General features: G+C 37.6%; 1 protein-coding gene across 1 annotated transcript; it reads left to right on the forward strand.

Annotated features, from left to right (window-relative positions):
• The first annotated feature begins 1,123 nt into the window (after positions 1-1,123).
• LOC146387171 (inter-alpha-trypsin inhibitor heavy chain H3-like) lies at positions 1,124-13,991 on the forward strand. The gene is made up of 23 exons (XM_084928569.1): positions 1,124-1,258; positions 2,250-2,410; positions 2,542-2,646; positions 2,903-3,065; positions 3,161-3,271; positions 5,786-5,914; positions 6,028-6,144; positions 6,262-6,430; positions 6,524-6,634; positions 6,789-6,970; positions 7,073-7,252; positions 7,340-7,461; positions 8,042-8,223; positions 8,545-8,586; positions 8,799-8,840; positions 9,055-9,141; positions 9,500-9,559; positions 10,036-10,104; positions 10,482-10,589; positions 10,745-10,913; positions 13,237-13,385; positions 13,575-13,659; positions 13,749-13,991. The coding sequence occupies exons 1-23, from the start codon at positions 1,187-1,189 to the stop codon at positions 13,861-13,863; spliced, it is 2,730 nt and encodes a 909-aa protein (XP_084784695.1). The 5' UTR covers positions 1,124-1,186; the 3' UTR covers positions 13,864-13,991.
• The last annotated feature ends 6,023 nt before the right edge of the window (positions 13,992-20,014 follow it).

Here is a 20,014-nt window from a genome sequence, read left to right on the forward strand (position 1 = left end):
TTGGACAGATGGAGAAAAGATTGAGCTACTTGGCCACAATGACAAGAGGTATGTTTGGAGGAGTAAAGGTGAGGCTAAGAAACCTGAAAACTCTGTACCCGCAGTCAAGCATGGTGGTGGTAGTGTCGTGGTCTGGAGCTGTTTTGTTGCTAGTGGTACTGCAACACTGCACAAGGTGGATGAAATAATGAAGCAGGAGCAGGAGGACTCCACATATGTTGACTTGGAGGTGATTTGGACACAGCTGGGTGTTCCAACAGAATGCTAATCTGAAGCACACGCCAATTACAGTTTTGGATAAAGAAAGCAAACATCTGCAATGGCCAAAGCTTCAGCCTTAATCCTATGTGGACAACACTTAAAAGCTGGCTCTATGCAAAGAAACTAATTTAAATGAACTCAGTTATGCCAATTATGCCAAGAAGAGTGGTTAAATATCCAGCCAAATTATGCCAGAAGCTTGTTAATCGCTACCAAAAACATTTGGCTTGGGTTCAATTTGCGAAACGACTTTAAACCAAATATTAATGATGGTGTATGTATAGATTTGACACTGTGTGGATTAGATAAAATTTAAAATAAATTTAAAAAATAATCCAATTCATGCTTTTTAAAGTCGTTAAACATGAATGCTGTATTCAACCTTGGAAAAAGAACTTTTCAAATAAATCATTAAAAGCCCCAAATAACCATGATATTCATGCCAGTGATGAATGCCTTATCTAATGCTTGCAATGAAACCTTCAAGGCTGTTTTTCCCAGCACCTTTCAGATGGTTTCAGAATGGCACAGTCTGAACTACATACTTTAAGTCATAAATATTTTTTTTGCCCTAAACAAAACATTATTAGTTATAGTCACTAGTAATGGAAAGACAAATTATTGCCAAGACAGGAAACAGAATTTCCTGTCACTAATGAAAAGACAGCCGTGGGACCAAAGTCCTGGTAAAGTGCAAAGGTTTGACCCTCAATGTAAACATGAACTCCCACAGAAACTGCTGGACTTCTGGTAAATTACTGATTTACTTATGCGAGTGGGTGTTTTTGTCACAGACAGTTGTTGAAACTGGAGATAGGGAAAACAGAGTTTGAACTTTAAAAAAATAGGTACACAATAACGCTGTCCTTGTTTGAGTTCAAAAGAGTGTTTTGGCTGTTTTGCTGGCATTTTGGTTGGAGGCATCATGGGGAGAACCGTGGTGCAAATCACCTTCATCATATTCCTGCTGGCTTTGGCTTCCACACAGCCAAACAAGGTAAGTTCAGTACACATAAAGGGCAGCAACAGCATTTCAATGTAACAAAATCCTTAAAAAGTGCTATTTATACTTCACAGATAACAAGAGATTTATGAGGTCCATTGATTTTTATCTCTCTTGGCGTCTTTCAGTCAGGTGATATACACTGAACTTTGCAGGGTGAAGGTCCTTTTGACTTCTTCCTCCAGGGTTACTTCATGTTGGTCCTATTACATGATAATAATTTAACATAAGGATTGGAATAAGCTTAAGCTTTTAAGTAACAGATAGAAGATAATGTAATGACACCTGAAGTGAAGAAATCCTGAATGTGTGCATGTTTACTTTATCCTTTGTCTAGGGTCAGAGTATAAAGTAGTCTATTAGCTCATTTTAATGTTTAAAGATATACATTTAATAACAGTGATGGTTAGTGCTAGATTAAGCGATTTATGTCCCATTAATTGATTTATTCTTATATATGTGTTTTTATGATTTGGAAAGACCTTGAGAATCAACTGTATGCATAAAAAGTATTCAGGGAATAAATGTAAAGTGAATTAGCTTTTGGTATATCCCATAAACACTAAATGAAAAAAATAAAAATTTCTGTATTTAGACCAGTGAGATTCCACATCATCCACAAAAACAAAACAAAACAAAACAAAAATTAACACATAGCACAGTGTAAAACTCTGTTTCCATGTATTTACTGCATCCTGGTGAACTGTTGGCATTTATCAGGTTGCAATAAATATTTGATAATTTATTGCACCCAACAGCTGCAGTGTGTCAGCTGGTGATTCTATTAATTCATTTATTTCCATGTGTTGATGTTTTTCAGCACATAACCAGTCACATTTATGGTGTGGATGTGTATCTATTTCCCTTATGGCAATGATATCATCCAAAAACAAATTATTTTTCTGCTAAATTTGACCTTTGGTCAGCTGCTAAGCTCAGCTAAGCATTATTTTTTCGGTGAAATGTGCCTCCTGTGTTTGCTCAGGATGACTGGGACATCTACAGCTTTCACATCAACTCCACAGTGACCAGTCGTTATGCCACCACTGTCATCACAAGCCGTGTGGCCAATCGTATGGATGAGTCAAAGGAAATTGAATTTCATGTTCAGATTCCCAAGAATGCCTTCATCAGTAAATTTCGAATGTGTGTGAAATTAAAATAATGTGTAACCATCCAGAGATATTTGCAAATAATGAATTCTACAGTGAAGAATAAATGACAGGATACTCAGCAGTATGTGCATTTACACAAGGGATTTTCTTGATCCTCTTCAGGTTTATCGATGGCCAAGTTTATGATGGTGTTGTAAAAGCTAAGGAGCAAGCTCAGCAGCAGTACACTGAAGCTGTGTCCCGTGGTGAAAGTGCTGGACTTGTAAGGTATTAACTAAATGATTAAATGATAGGTATTGTACAAATACACTGAGTGTTCCTTTGGATAAAGAAGAAGAAAAAGAAAAATTTTTGTCATTCAAAATTAGTTTGGTCTGTTCTTGTGTTTTCTCTTCTTTCTTCATTTCTCTAAAATAATGTTAATGCAAATAGGAAAATATATTTAGAGTTAACCTTATTCTCTGCTCAGGTCCAAACTACAGCCATAATTGCAATTTAGTGAGATAATTTTTTTCTGCTTTAGTTCTGTAGGGAGGACACTGGAGGAATTTAAGACCTCTGTAACTGTGGCTGCTCACAAAAAGGTCACTTTTGAACTCACATATGAGGAATTAATGAAACGCACACATGGCAAGTACGAGCTGCAAATTCATGCTCGACCCACACAGCCTGTCAGTGACTTCAAGGTGATTGTCTTGTTGGTATCTATTAGTGAAAAATGCTGAGATAACATCACACATGATGAGATCTTTTATTTTTATTATATTGTATTTATTACCAGGTGGATGTGTACATTCACGAGGAAGCTGGCATCAGTTTCATCGATGTGAAAGGAGGCCTGAGCACCAATGCCCTCGCTAATGCCATCACTAAAACACATGCAGATAAACAGGTACTGAAATCTTTTTTGTTGCAGAACAGTAAAAAAACACGAGCTTTCTAACAAGAGACAGTTTGAGGTACTAACAGGTTGTTATTCATTTGCAGTAAGAGGGAGCTTGATCTCAGTGTAAAATGAATGACTATAAAATGAGTAAAATGCACAAATAACCATTATGGTAACGATGATATTTCTTCCAACATTATGGCTCATTTCTCATCCTTGTACACAACACAAATGCTAGCAAAGTTCTGATGTCTGGCGTAATGTAGATGGCAGCACATCGTGCTTCCAAATCGTAAAAATCCTACAGCAGTTCATTAACTAGAGATCACTTGGAAGAACTGAACATGATTTACAGAATTTACATGAGATACAGAATTGGATTAATAATTATTTGGCGATTAGATTCTGATGAACCATCATAGTAGAATGAGGTCCCAGCAATGATAGGCATAAGGGCAGGATCCCCATGGATTCTAGATGCCAGTGAAGGTGGAGATGGAGACATGGATGCGCCTCTGAATGATCAGTCGGAGGTGGACATGGTGATGAGACAGGCTGGATGAATGAATGGCAGAAGAGAACTGAGATTTTAAAACACACCAAACAAAGTCTGATTGGCTCATAAAAGGTTTGGAAGAAAATGATTGGACTAGAAAAATGCTGTCAGCACCAGTGTTTGGGTCATTACTCAAGAAAAATCAACTATCACACAATACTTAACAAAAAAAGTAATGTAGAACATTACTTTCTTACTTGCAGGAGAAGGTAATTTGTTACATTACTTGTTAAATTACGTTATCATCACTCCATAAAATGACCTGAAACAGTTACATAATTACCAGAAAACAACAGAAACCTGAGGCTACAGTCCCACACACAAACACAGATCCCTATCATATTGCGGATGAAGACAGTCTTGCTTTTAGTCAAAGGAGCTTGCAAAGAAAAGCGTCTGGACTTCTTTAAGTTACTTGAAGACGTTTCACCTCTCATCCGAGAAGCTTCTTCAGTTCTAAGGTCAAATGGTGGAGAGTCCCAGATATAAACCTAGTGGGAGTATCCCCCCACAGAGGGACAAAAGGACCCCCTGATGATCCTCTAATCGCCTGAGCCAAGGTGTGAAATTGGGTGTGGGTCCCAATCAACCAGAGTTTCGGGTGAGTTCATTGTGAAACCTGGCCCCACCCTATCATGCGAATTCCTGAGATCAGATGGCCCAGGATGTGAGTGGGCGTTAAGGCGTCTGGGAAGGGATCTCAAAACTGGATTATAGATGGCAGACAGTTGGTGTCGTAAACCACCGCCCCTGTTTAAAGATGGTCGCTCACAGTGGACATAGATGGCTTCTTTCACTCCTCTTTCAAACCATCTGTCCTCTCTGTCCAAAATGTGAACATTGGCATCCTCGAAAGAGTGTCCTTTATCCTTAAGATGCAGATGGACTGCCGAGTCTTGTCCTGTGGAGGTGGCTCTTCTATGTTGTGCCATGCGCTTGTGAAGTGGCTGTTTGGTCTCTCCAATGTAGAGGTCTGGGCATTCCTCGCTGCACTGTACAGCATACACCACATTGTTAAGACTTAACAATGTGGTTAAGCTCCTTTGACTACGATGACCTGGATGACTGAGAACCTTCACAGACATCTTGCTTTTAGTGTTTACAGATGAACACAAAGCAGAGAAAAAAACAGCCCAAAGAGACTAGAAAAGAGGCTGGTTTCTAAATCTTCTTAATATGTTTTTTTCTGTACATGGCTAAGTTTTAACCCACATTTGTCTTTGCAGCAGTGAAGTGTTTTTGGTTTTCTGAAGTATTCATGATGCAGTGGTTCAAATACATATTGTCATGGTCCGGAGTCCGTGACTCCGTGTTTATGTTAAGTTTATTATTATTCTGTGGTTTTGGTTATCTTGGGTTTTTGTACTCTTCTGTTTCACATTTCATGTTCCTATGTCGGTGTCCTCCAGTCTGTGTTTATTTGGTGTGTGTTGTGTTCAGTCGGTGTGTTTCCTGTTTTACTTTGAAGGTCTCTGTCTGATGTCAGTGTGTTCTGTTTACGTTTCCCCTGCCTCGTCAGCTGTTATGTCTCCCAAGTGTGTTTCCCTCCTGTTTCCCATCCCCTGATTACTGGTGTGTGTAAGTGTGTGTTCCCTCGTCCTCGTTGCTGGTTCGTCTGCTTCTCTCCGTCCGTCTTCCTGTGTATTTTCCTGTGCCTTCCTGCATATCTCTTTCCGGTTAGTTTCTGTTAGTTTTTCCAGTTTAGGTTTTCTTAGTTTCATGTTTCACCCTCGCCATCTCTGTTGTATCCACTGTTGGTAAATAAAGTCACTTGCACCACTGCTGCTGCATCTTGGGTCCTTATAATTCACAAATTCACAATTCAAAAACATAATTTCAGTAGTTTACTAATCATTTAGTTCTGTTTGCATTTACATTTTCAGCAGACCATGTATACAGAAAATAAAATCACTGACATTGCTCTCTTTCAAGTTTCTAAACTCTGTGATTCACTCTGTTTCCAGGCGTGGGTGTATTTCTATCCAACAGTCGACCAACAGAAAATGTGTGACAGCTGTGGAGATCAGGGTATGAATGGAGATCTGGTTATTGTTTATGATGTTAACAGGGATAATGGACTGGGACACATCAAGGTAAACCCTGGTCTTTTAGCAACACAAACTGTATGATTTGGGCTAAAAAGCTTCTTGAATAATCCTATAAACAATCAAGTCGTTGTTTTTTTTTTTAAACAACTCCACCTTAGAAATCTGACGGGTACTTTGTTCATCATTTTGCTCCATCTGATCTTCCACGGATACCAAAAAATGTCGTCTTTGTTATTGATCAAAGTGGCTCAATGGGGGGCAGAAAAATTGAGCAGGTAAAGTATTTGAAGGGTCTGTTTCTGATATTATTTTATAAATTTTTTCTCTTTTTTTTTACATTTTTAATGAAAAGAAAAACAATATGTAGCCATGAATTATGTTTTCTTACCCAGACTAGGACCGCATTAATCCACATTCTGAATGATCTGGCAGAAGATGATCACTTTGGTCTGATCACTTTTGATGGTATAATTTCTTACTGGAAGCAAGAACTCGTTCAGGCAAACAGCAAAAACCTGGAAAGTGCCAAAAACTTTGCACAAAATATACAAGACAGAGGATGTGAGAAGTTGCAGTAAATACACATTTTGGAATATCAACAGTTGGGAGGGGAATAGCAGTACTGAAAATGTATTTGTTGTTGTTGCATTTCAGCCACAGACATAAATGAAGCAGTGCTGCAAGGAGCACGTATGCTGAATGCACATAACAGAGAAGGTTCAGCATCTATCCTTATACTTCTCACAGATGGAGACCCAACCTCAGGTTGTAATAAAACACATCTGTAAACAAATGTACACAAATATTTCATGAAACTGAGATCTTTATGAGCTTATTGTGGTTAAAAGTCCTGATTTATTATGAATTATGAGACTACATTGTTTCTGAGCTGAACTGGGTATGTCTTGTGTCTTTTCAGGGGTGACAAATCTGGAGAAAATCCAGTCAAATGTAAGACAGGCTATTGCAGGCAAATTCCCACTGTACTGTCTCGGTTTCGGTTTTGATGTTGATTTTAATTTCCTTGAGAAAATGTCGCTGCAAAATAACGGTGTGGCACGACGGATTTATGAAGACTCTGATGCTGATTTACAGCTGAAGGTATTTAAATTATATATACTCTTTTATGTGATTTGAAACTCCTGACAATTGAAAGAAAAGAAAGAGCATGATTTGTATCACTTCCACACTGTATGTCAACAGGGTTTCTATGAAGAGGTGGCCACACCTCTACTGACAGATGTGACAATGATCTATGTGGGTGGGACCAATCTAACCCAGACTAACTTCAGTCAGTATTATAATGGTTCTGAGATTGTGGTGGCTGGTGAGATCACAGATAATAACATTGAAACCTTCACCCCACAAGTTGTGGCTATTTCAGTAAGAATCAATCCAAAGGACTCATCAGCAGAACTCTTCTCAAAACCTTTTTTGTGATAGACTGACGTTACAATTAATTTATTACAGAGTAACAGAAGAATAATATTCTCTAACCCAAATGAAACCGTGGAATCCACTCAAACAGTGTCTGATGACCGTATCCAGAGGGTTTGGGCATACCTCACAGTTAAGCAGCTTCTGGACAAAGAGTGAGTTTGACTTACAGCATCTTTCCACTTTTTTTCTTTTCAAGTGATGAGCTTATTTTAAAGGGTAGTTGTAGATTGGCACAGCAAAGCTGAGATTTCGGGTAAGGCTCATCATAATTTACCGGAGCCTGAAGAAGAAATGGTTTGTTCAGTCCAAGGCCCAAAAGATTCTGTTTTACACACCTTTATATATTTGTTAGGAAAATACTGCACAGTTTCCAGTTTTAATGGTGATATGAGATGGTAACAATCTTACCACCACTTTTAATTCTATTTAATTTATTTGTGTACTTTTTAACTGGTTGACTCTGGACTAAAGGCTTGTTTTCTAAAGTAAATTTATTTCTTTAACTCTGGGGTGTCACAGCTGTTGCGATACAGCTGCAAATCCTTCTTGAAGGAAGTAGTATATTAATTTATCCATGTTCATAATTCAAACAGCCTTTCAGGTTTGTAACCCTATATCAATATTTTCAAAACACTGGATTATCTTTGGACATGGAAACATTTTTTTTAAATTACTTAATTACATTTGATTTCTGTGTCAAACCCCTTATTCGTTTAATCCTTTGTGACACAGGCTTCAGTTATCTGAAACTGAGAAAGAGAAAGTGAAGAAGGAGGCTTTGGAGCTATCACTGAGGTATAGTTTTGTGACCCCTCTCACATCCATGGTGGTTACAAAGCCTCCCGGAGAGAACACAGATGTGCTTCATAAACCCAAGGAAGGTGAAACACCACAGAGAAGGCATTTCACTGGAGGTTATTAAAAGATTATTAAAATTCAAGTATTTAATTTGGATCAATTCACTTAATTATTTGTTGTTTCTCTGTCACATAAAAGAGAACCATTGAGTATTTATAATTTAACTACTAGAAAATGTAGAAAAATTGAAAACTAAACAGTTATGTAATAATATAAATTATTAATTTCTATTATTACTTGTAATAATAGAAATTATTACAAGTAAAGTTTCTATTTAGTGTTTTGTTGGTGATTAAATATGAGAATAGTGATGCCTTGCCTGAAATCATACAATATTTGCCAGAACTTTGCAATATTCTTGTCTGAATTTTTTGTAGTTCCTGTTAACCGCATGACCAGGATCCATGTTCCTGTTCATGGTATAAAGCGTATTTTTACATTGTATTGCATGGATGGTATATTGAAAATACAAGAAGTTTTTTTTTTTTTGTTCTTTTTTACACGATTTGTTTTTTATTATTATTTTTTTTCCTTTTGAGCTTTTAGTGATGTATTGTCTGAAGCCATACAGTATTCACCAGACTTTTGTGATATTCTTGTATGTAACTAATGTTGTCTGAATTTTTTGTAGTTCCTGTTAACCGCATGACCAGGATCCATGTTCCTGTTCATGGTATAAAGCGTATTTTTACATTGTATTGCATGGATGGTATATTGAAAATACAAGAAGTTTTTTTTTTTTTTGTTCTTTTTTACACGATTTGTTTTTTATTATTATTTTTTTTCCTTTTGAGCTTTTAGTGATGTATTGTCTGAAGCCATACAGTATTCACCAGACTTTTGTGATATTCTTGTATGTAACTAATGTTGTCTGAATTTTTTTGTAGATCCTGTTATGGTCATGTCCACACGTGCTCGTGTTAAACCCCCCAGGCATCAGGCCCCTGTTCGTGTTTTAAAGAAAAACACTCGTGGTATAGTATTGCATGGATGACATACTGAAAATACAAGAAGTGTCTTTCATATGAATAGGTTTTATATGACTTTTTTCCTTTTTATGTTTTAGAGGTCCAAACTATATGTCTGGCTCCTTCAATTAAAATTCACTCCTTACTTCTTTCATTTCTCTTTTTTGTGTGTACACATCTTAATTTTCAGCTATATAGAGCAGTTACAAGATGTTATCAAATAATAGAAATTATTAGAATCACATTAAGTGTGTTTTTTGTTTGAGGTTGAATATGAAAACAGTGATGTCTGAAGTTATACAAAATTCACCAGAGCTTTACAAAATTCTTGTGCGTAACTAATGTTGTCTGAATTTTTTTGTAGTTATTAAACTCAAGAGTGGACTTCTAGACACTTCTCGTCATTTTCCACTGGCACCTCGTGGTATAATATTGCATGGATGGCATACTTTCTTTTTTCTTTTGATAGAATTAAAGATTTTACAGGGGATTTTATACATGGCATCTCCAGGTTAAACTCATGATACTTCCCCAACTGATGACTTAAACCAGGCTTGGCCAACTCCAGGCTTTGAGGGCCGGTGTCCTGCAGGTTTTAGATCTCACCCTGGGTCTACACACCTGAACTTCAAGACATGTTGAGGACTTAAATCAGCTGTGTCGGATCAAGGACACATCTAAACCCTGCAAGACACCGGCCCTTGAGGCCTGGATTTGGACACCACTGACTTAAACAAAGGAAATTGTTTTTGTTAATGTAAATATTTGCCATAGAATAAAGTGTGTATTTATTGCTTGATGTTTAATATAAGAACATACATGTTTTGTCCAAAGTCATACAATATCCATCAGAGCTTTGCAATATTACTGTGCGTAACTATTGTCTAAATTTGTTTGTAGCTCCTGCTCCCCCTGTCCCTGCGTTCATGGTCCTCTCTACAACTGTCAATGTCCCACAGGCAACTGATGGTATTGTATTTTATTGATAGTATAAAGATAGATCCTCAGAGAGGATTTTGTAAATGGCATTTACAGGTTAAAATGTAAACAAAAACATATCATCACGATACTTCCTCACATGATTACTTAAACAAAGAAAATGATTTGTATTTAGTCTATTTTCTAAAACTGTGTATCTGTGGCATGAGGTGTTGTTCTTTTATAGATTTATAAAAATTAATTTCCATGTTTAAAAAAAACCTGAATTTGTTTTTTCAATGTTTACTACCCAAAAGAAGTAAAGTGACTAATATGTGAAAACAGTAAAGTTGGTGTTGAATGTTAAGCTTTTTATTTTGAGGAACAGAGTTTCTATATACTGACTCAGTGTGTCTATGTGTATCTAGTTCCTCTTCTTCACAGGTTTTTAATAAACAGTGAGAATCAGACTGTTCCATTGTGCTTTGATGTCAGTGGCTCACTACAACTTAAACTACTTCACCATCCCAGTGAGGGTCAGTAGTGTTAACTTTTCCTAATTTAATGAACCCTGATATATTTTTTCTTTTCATGCATAATAAAATCTTACTATTCTAATTTTTCATTAGCATTTTAATACAATCCCCAATTTGTGAAGTGTGTTAAGAGCTGCATTTCTCTTTTGTTCCAGAGCTGTTTGTGAATGGTGAGCTTGATTCAGTTGTGAATGGAGGCTTCAACAGTATTTTTATACACTTCCAAACTGACCATCATGTTGAGATTGACTCCAGGGGCGTGACTGTACGAGAAGGACAGACAGTGGCACATCACACTGGACAGGATACCATCACAGCTGGGAGGTAATCTTGCAATAGAATGGTACAAACTCATGTTCTCAGTATTGTATACAGATATGTATGGAAGCCCGTTTCCGCCACTAAATAAAAACAAAACAGCTAGTATCCATAACTCGAAATTTCGACTTATTTTCTCGAAATTTAGACTTATTAACTTGAAATTTTGAGAAAAGTAACTCAAAATTTCGAGTTACTTTTCTCAAAATTTCGAGTTAGCTCTGCCAATCAAAAATATACGTGAATGAGGTCGCTTTCTTGTTACCCGGAAGCATATGGCGCAGAAGAACGCGCACTCAAAAACGGATCCCAACAAATTGGCGCTTTCGTGAGTACGTTTGCTGATAGTAACACCATGTGATTCAGCTAATAACACAGGGATTTCATCATTTGTGAAGCCAGGCTGAAAACACTCAGCAATCTGTGCATTCACGACTGGATGTAATACTGGTAGCTTAGCTGTAGCATTTGTAGCTGAGGGCTTCAGCTTCCGGGTAACGAGGAAATGACGTCATTCACGTAGATTACTGATTGGCAGTGCTAACTCAAAATTTCGAGTTACTTTTCTCAAAATTTTGAGTTACTTTCTCGAAATTACGACATATTAACTCAAAATTTTGAGAAAAGTAACTCGAAATTTTGAGTTATTGAGCCTTTTTTTTTTAGTGGCGGAAACGGGCTTCCATAGATATGTAACTAGTATAAGTATAGGAGATGACGAATCCTAAATTAGCTTACATGTGTCAGACTGAACAGGAGAATAAACACGCAACAAATGGAGTTGTCACTGATTTTTATTTGTACCGATTAAACATATGAAATGTTTTTTAGTGAGATCTAGTTTGGTAAGCAGACCCTTCAACAAGGTTAGTAGTTTACAAATGCAGAGCAAATTGGCTGCACAACATTATTCTTATAATGCTTTTTAAAACTCATGCTTACATTAAAGGTTCTGGACACCCACAAAAGTGGACCAATTTTTTTTGTCAGTGACAGAAACTCTTCTCATCTTCAGAATTACAAGATTCGTCTTTGTTGGTGTTCATGTTTGTACATCTTGCTCACTTTCTCCTTAGCTGTGTTTTGGGAAACAATTTTCATCTTTCATTTCATTATAATCCATAAAATTGTGGCCCTTTGTAATGCCTTTAATAGTTTTGGAAGTGTAATCTGAACACAAGGCTGTCAGGAGCCCACTGCAGCATTTGGCAGGCATCACAGCAGTGCCTGCTAATTGCAGAAAAAAGATTTAAAAAAGGTGGTAAATTTAAAAAAAATATATTATTCCTATTGCTACTTATCTAAGCAAATTACGATTTAGGACGTTATGATAAATATGAAACGATTGAGAGTAACTATTTTTTTCTTTGGCGATATAGCATCAAATTAGGTCACCTGTTAATTTCTGAAATTTTGTTTTAAAGCCTGGAATTTAGTTGGAAAGACGAGATGTGATAAGGAGGGGTAGGCCTGACTGGGAAACCACACACTTACTGGCAAATGACTTTTAACTGATAACTCATTAGCCAATGATAAATGGACCAGTTTTTACACAGCGCTTTTCTACTCTAATGCAGCACACAAAACTATACAACTTGCCTCATTCAACGATATTCCAATATGAATGGAGAGCAACTTCACATTACCCGCAAAAGAGCATCTGATGTTGGATGCTGTTGTTGCAGCTTTAAGGCAGGGATGACTCCGGGAGTTACTTTCTCACTGCATATGCTTTATTTCACAATCAGATCGATAACAAAAACATACAGCAGTTCCTCTCCAACTCCTAGCCCTTTGCTGCGGTGGAAAAAAGAACGACTACCAAACCCCTTCAAGGAACATACGTACAAAAGAGTTTTCCTGACACACCAATGGGGCATTCAATGCCATCTTGTAAATATGAGTACTCTGGCAGAATAACAGTTCAAATGAAAAATACACCAGAACAAACAAGCAAACAAAAAAAGAAGTGTGGGGTACCTTTGAACCAATGAACAAAGTATAACAATTTATACTTTTTAACATAACCCGACCCCATCAATATGTGTATCTCTCACACTGTGCATCTTTGAACGTGTTGCCTGTGGAAAAATAGGCCTATAGTATGTCTTGACTGGTGTAACTAAAGGGATCTTGTGAGACTAGCAAACCTTTCAAGTTTCAAAATGAATTTGCTCTTAGGCATGATAGTCAGCCTGTGCACCCTCTCATATTACAGAAGTTTCATTATTATTGTACATGTGCAGAACAAAAATCCGCCAAAATATGTGAAATGCTCAGAAACTTTACAGAGCTTTAAAAAGTTCAAATAAACTCTATATCCTTGCAGTGTGACAGTGGTTGTGCACAACAAGAAAATACATGTTACAGCTGGAAAGATGCGCCTGGTGATCTTAGTTCATGAGAAGAATGGCAACAAATTCCTTTGGCCAGTTTTAAAAAAGCATCGCTCGGCCGACGACTCTGAAGGACTTTTAGGTGAGTGGAAGGTTTTTGTGTATGTGTGAATATTCACTGCATGAGCTGGAAAATTGTGTATATATTTAAGAAAAACCCGTTTACAACCAGCAGTGGTGTTTTCTGTAAAAATATCTTGATGCTGGGTCTGTTTTAGTATCTGATTCTATATGTCAGGTCCTATTTTATTGTTTTACTCCCTTTTTCCAGCTGTAAAGCCTGCAGTGTATGAGGTGGTGCAGCAAGTTCCTGTCACAAAACTAAAGATTAAAAACCAAGAGATAGATGTTACAAGGTACGTTTTTTGTAATGTTTTCAATTTCTTCATTCAAAACAGAAAGCCGTTTAAGATTCCACCTATAATCTTTTTTTCTCCTTTTGTAGTGACAGCGCTACTGATTACAGCATCGACCCTCCTGTCACAAAGAACTGCTGGCTTATGTCTGCTGACTCTGCCCTGCAGAGGCCACTGGCAGATTTTTCCGTGGCACAACTTTAAGTGTGAACTGTGCTGAATTACAAACATGAAGAAATAAAAAGTATCAGTTTAAAAAAAGAGCATTTTGAAACTTATTCAGTGTTGGTCTCAGAATGTATGTCTATGTAATGGGAAAGGCTTTAGGACCCAGGGCATCAAAGGAAGGTAATAAAAGAGGAAGTAGCAGAAAGTGTCTTCTCTCCGTTGTTTAGATGTGTAGTCGTTGAAAATTGTGGTTTTGGGATGTTACAATGTTTTGAAGTCCATGCTGAGTAGATTGCGTTGTCATTCAAGCACTTTGCGATAATACTGCCCTTCAGTATGATTCAAGTAATGAGTGAAAGGACATTAATCATGTTGTGCAGCAAGCATAGTCAGTTGGAGGATGGGCTGCACATGTGATTGTGCCACTGTTTTTCTTCTCTCTAGTTTGTTTTAGAGTGAGGGCCGTATTTTAAAACGGATTCTTTTTTCCTTGGTTTTGTCTTTATGTCAACTGGACCTGCTGCAATATTAATTAAGAAATGTCCAAACACCTCACAGCAATGTGCCACCAATTATTTCCTTAGCAAAGCACTTAGTGGATGTAATAAGTGTCCCCATGGGATCGCATTTATTTAGGGTGGATTTGGTTAAAGAAAAGCACCCATAATTTTTCTGCTGGCTAGATTGAGTTATTAGGTGATGCTACATTGCTGGCAGGTTGCACCATTAAAAGTACTCTGTGAATCGTTAGTGGCCTTTCACTGTGATAGTCACATTTTATTGCAAATCCTTTTTAGTCATAAAATTGTATAAAGGTTTGGTGATACTGACCTCTTATCCTGTTTATTCTGGACTCGTCCCTGCATGATATTCTGACTGGGAGTTTGTATGACAAGGTTTACAGAAGGTCTTTAATCCTCCACAGTCTACTTACCATATCTTGTCTACACCATTCCCTCAAATTGTTTTCGTTTAGCACTTTTGAGCCTTTGTTAAGGCCAGATCCCATCCAGGAATGTTCCAGAATTTTTTCAACCACAAACATTTGTGGCCACATGTATTCATTGGGTAAGTCCAATGAATACATGTGGCCAAATAAAATGGTAAGGGCATGTGCAATGCTAACAAGGTTGTAAAGCACTTACACCTTTGATGATGACTCCAACACTGTCCAGGTCATCTATGGTTTCTTCATGTTCACGTTTCATGGCCAAGATGGCCAGGATTAAATTCATTAAAGGCTTGCCTAATTTGTTTGAAGATGAAAGTTTGTTTCCCTCACACCAGGATCATTTTGGTTTTTTGGGCAATGTCATTTGTCAAACTTAAATCAACCAAAGGTGGTCTGTATTTTTACACATTACAGACACCATAAAAACATTAGTGTCATGATGCTCACTCGTTTTGTGTTTTTGCAAGGTAAACACAGCAAAACCATCAGGATGAACAGTACTTACGTGATGTTATTCAAAACCTCCACATTTAATAACAGATTAATACGTTAGCTTGTTAAATATTTCCTGGACTCCAACATTTCTTCTTGGAGAGTTTTGAAGACACCACCAAAGAACCGCATGGCTATTTATTGATAGACCTCACACCAACCTGCCCAGAGTGGGGATATTGCCTGAAAAGCAGCTTTGTCTTTTTATTTTACGAGGAAACCAAGAAAATAACCATTACTTTTTCCAAAGACACTGATAGAAGAAGTTTGGACTCTGGATTAGAGCCTGGTACTGACAGTTTTTGATGATGTCTTTTTTTTTTTTTTATCTGTCTGCTCATCTCTGGTCTGGGCCGCTCCTTATTGATGCATCTCTCTCAGGCTCGTATTAATCTTGAGGGTGACAGTCAAAATCAATACTGCCCAGTCAGAGGTTGTCAAAGTGACTCTGGTTGTTAGCAGTTTAGAAACTTCACGACTTTTAACCGGTAGAGGTTCAGTTCTGGGGCAGAATTTAAAGCCCATTGTTCTTCCAGAGTTTTTTCGGCTGTTTTATGGACTCTGCAAACATATATCCAAAGCTGCACTGGTACCATTGTAAATGCCCTGTTGTTTGTGTTGGGTGTCTGGCTGAGCAGCAAAAGGTTGCAGGGCCTCATGGGCACAATGGTGAAAAGTTCTCATTCTTCGTAGCTGATTTCTCAGTTAAATTTTGGTGTCAAAGTAATTTGTTATTTATTTGCACTATCTCTCTCCCTTGAAACTAGGTTTTGATGTTGACTATGTTTTTTATTGATCAGGTAAAAGCCTGCCTTGCTGCTCTTCTCATTGGCAGGGATTAAGGCCACCTGTTCTTTGAATTACTTTATTAGTGCTTCAGGGAGGAGCCCGAGCTCGCTGATTTAACTCAGGAGGCTATTTCCAATACATATATGTCAAGCAGCGAAGAACCTCTGGTTTCTCACTTTCTGACCTATGGCTTCAGGTGACAGGGTGTCATAGCCCCCCAACAGCTGCTACTCAATGATCAGCTGCAGAATAAGTTATCAGTTTTCTCACTGGTTGAGTTTGAGGTGAGGGCCATCCTTACTCACTATTGATGCTTTAAGGAGGAGCTCCAGGTCGCGGCTTGAACCCTCAGGGCTTCTTATTAGCTGCTGAGTGACTGTGGTGTGAATATCCAGATGTCTCTCTGGACTCTCTCACTGGGACGTCCGACTCCCACAGAGTGTGGGAGGGTCTAAGTTTCACTTTGATTGTGATCTAATTTTGCATTAAAAAAACAAATAAAATTAATTATGCAGTTCCAATGGGCTATAAATGATCTGGCTTTCACCTTCACTACTCCTCTATGTTGTTATAAAGCCTTACCTATGTAATATTGTTTACACACACACACACAAAAGCAGTTATGAAAATAATGTGTGCTCAAAACTTCCTGTTAAAAGGGAGTTTTTCCTTCCCACTATGATCCCCTATGCTTGCTCATAGGGGATCATATGATTTTTGGGGTTTTCTCTGCATCTATTATTGTAGGATCTACTGTACAATATAAAGCGCCTTGAGGCAACTGTTGTTGTGATTTGGCGCTATATAAATAAAATTGAATTGAATTAAATGTGATAAAATTTATAATTGTCATAGATTTTATTACCTCCCATAGCAAATCACTTGATAGGTGCCGGTCATAAATGACCTTTTTGACAAAAATTTACATCACATCTCTCTTTTTTTTTTCATGCTTTCCCAGACGTCTCCAGTACATACATGCCAACCCTCCCGATTTTTCCGGGAGAATCCCGAATTTCAGTGCTCCTCCTAAAAATCTCCCGGAGCCACCATTCTCCCGAATTTCTCCCGATTTTCCACCCGGACAACAAAATTGAAAAACCATATCGCAGAATTCATAGCGTGGCCCAGCCAGTTCCAGTTTCCAACAATGGCGGCAGCTACTTAGTTTTAATATTACTCTTATTACTCTTTCTGGGTCACAAAATAAACTTTTATTATATTTTCAGGCAGGGCCGTTTTTAGCCCAAAATGAATCAAAGCACCCCCAAAGATTTCTTACTTTTTTGACATTTGCTGTTTTTGTGACACACTACCGAAAATATAAAAAACATACAGCACTTGGTTGAGATGTAATAGTTTAACAACAAAAGTATAAATACCCCCCCCCCCCCAATGGTTTGTTCCAGCTCGCCTCTCCCCTACTCTGGCTCTAGCACCCTTTCTGCCAGAGCGATGGTGGCTGAGTGCCTGGCTTAAAACAGGGCATGTCAGCTGCATTTAACCTTCAGTTACTCTTTATATAGTCAGGTAGGAGTCAGACCATGTTTCTTTTTAGCTGAAAAACATTACACCACGGTAACCTGAGAGTGTTGAAAACGTGTTTTCCAAACAATGTTTGCTACACTACAATCCGTCCTACTCTGTAGTAAAATCAGCGACATTTGACTGTTGCTCCCATCGAAATTTATATAGTCTATTTAAAATCGACAACTTAAAATTGTCCGTAGCCTACTGTTGTTACCACTGTCCCGTTTGAAATGGAATGAGAGAAACTGGTTATTTTGTCATATGTGCATGTGCTGATATTAAACCCAAGGTACTAACTAGCTAACTGACTGGATGCTAGTGATGTGCGATACCACTGACTTCCTCAATATCGATATTTCAGTATCAATCCGCACATCACTACTGGATGCCCATAATGGATATAAGGAAGTTTTTTGAAAAAAAGGAGCCACAGTCAGGTAAAAGTGTAAGATCAAATGATCCGTCAATCAAAAATAATGTTGGAGCAGTGTTTCAATATTTATATCTTTTATTAGATGTACATGTGGTTTGGCTATTTTCCTTTTGGTTGAAAGTACACTGAGAGAGGACTTTTTTTTATTAGTGATCTTAATAATATATTTTTTTCATATTAATGTCATTTTTTCATCTAATTCAATACAGTCTATTTGTGTGTGATTGTCAGTTCAAAGAGGGAGAGAGGAAAGAGGTGAACGTGAGGAGAAAGTGCAAGGTCAGGAAGAACCAGGTAAGAAAACAGACAGGGATACCTGGCTGAGAAGGACCATGGGTCAAAGCAAACTCCAGCACCTGGCTGTGATGTCAGTTGAGAAAGAGATGTTTGAGAGAGTTGACCACCAAAAAGTGATAGACAGATTTGCCAACCTCACAGTGAGGTGACGTAGGTTAAAATAGAAGAAAAAAACCTGCAGAGAGATAGTAGTATCTGCAGTAAAGATCTTTTCATACATTGTATATGTTGTACCATAGGCAAAGTTGCCTCCATGTTTATAATTTTTTTTATTAATATTTTGTACATTTGTATGTTTCAAAGACTCTTCTATTTTTGGAGTGTATTTTTAATGTATCTGTATTATATTATACATACACATTAAAAGTAAATCTCTGTCCAAAAAATGCACTCACTTTTTATTCACTATGAGCATCATTTATTAGTCTCCCCCAGTAATTAAGGTTAGGATATGTATTTCTCTTTTATTCCAATCTATTCTTCTTTTGTAGTAGTAGTCTTTTGCAGCATTTAAATAACCTTTATCAGATTTGATGGTTTTGGTTATGATGACTGATAACGGAGACGAAGACCAGAGACGATGAGGACAGGAAGGAACAGGGGTTTAAATGCACCGAGGAGACAGAGAGAACTCGGGACAACTGGAGACATTTAAGGATGCAGGGACTAACATAGACAGGGAAGAAGTCTCATCGTGACAAGTAAAGTTTATCTTGCCTGGCTGCGCAGCTCTCTGGGTGCTCAGCACTTTGATAACTTAAAAATGTTATTGTTTGGCTTTTTTCAGTGTTTTATTTGTTTGTGAGTGAATCGGTTTGACTGAGATTAAAGTTATTAGATCAGATTAGATTAGATTTAACTTTATTAATCGCTCAGGAGGGTTCCTCCGGGGTTTTCACACAGCTGAATAAACATCAAACAGAAAACTGATTAAACAGAAGTGTGAGATGGTCAAGAATTTACGCCAGCGTCGAGTTATATTTTAGATAGCAAGGAGCAGACGGCAGAGTTTCACTCCACTGAGAGAGCTCGTGACGTAATTCTGAAGGCTAGACCGTCCAATTTCACAGTCGCTCACTACCCGGCTTTCGGAGGACCTGGCCCACTTAGACCACGAAGGCCTCAGAGGATGCAGCCTCTGAATTTGAATTTGGACACCCCCGCTGTTTCTGGCCAGCCAATAATAACGGTGACATTTAACTTATTTTATCCGATAAATAAACACTGTAAAATTCAAGTTTTTTGTATATATATACAGGGAGTGCAGAATTATTAGGCAAGTTGTATTTTTGAGGAATAATTTTATTCTTGAACAACAACCATGTTCTCAATGAACCCAAAAAACTCATTAATAGCAAAGCTGAATGTTTTTGGAAGTAGTTTTTAGTTTGTTTTTAGTTTTAGCTATTTTAGGGGGATATCTGTGTGTGCAGGTGACTATTACTGTGCATAATTATTAGGCAACTTAACAAAAAAACAAATATATACCCATTTCAATTATTTATTTTTACCAGTGAAACCAATATAACATCTCCACATTCACAAATATACATTTCTGACATTCAAAAACAAAACAAAAACAAATCAGCGACCAATATAGCCACCTTTCTTTGCAAGGACACTCAAAAGCCTGCCATCCATGGATTCTGTCAGTGTTTTGATCTGTTCACCATCAACATTGCGTGCAGCAGCAA

This window comes from Perissodus microlepis, chromosome 5 (genome assembly GCF_051167445.1).
Source record: "Perissodus microlepis isolate ML-2025 ecotype Zambia chromosome 5, ASM5116744v1, whole genome shotgun sequence".
In the NCBI taxonomy this organism is placed as follows: Eukaryota; Metazoa; Chordata; class Actinopteri; order Cichliformes; family Cichlidae; genus Perissodus; species Perissodus microlepis.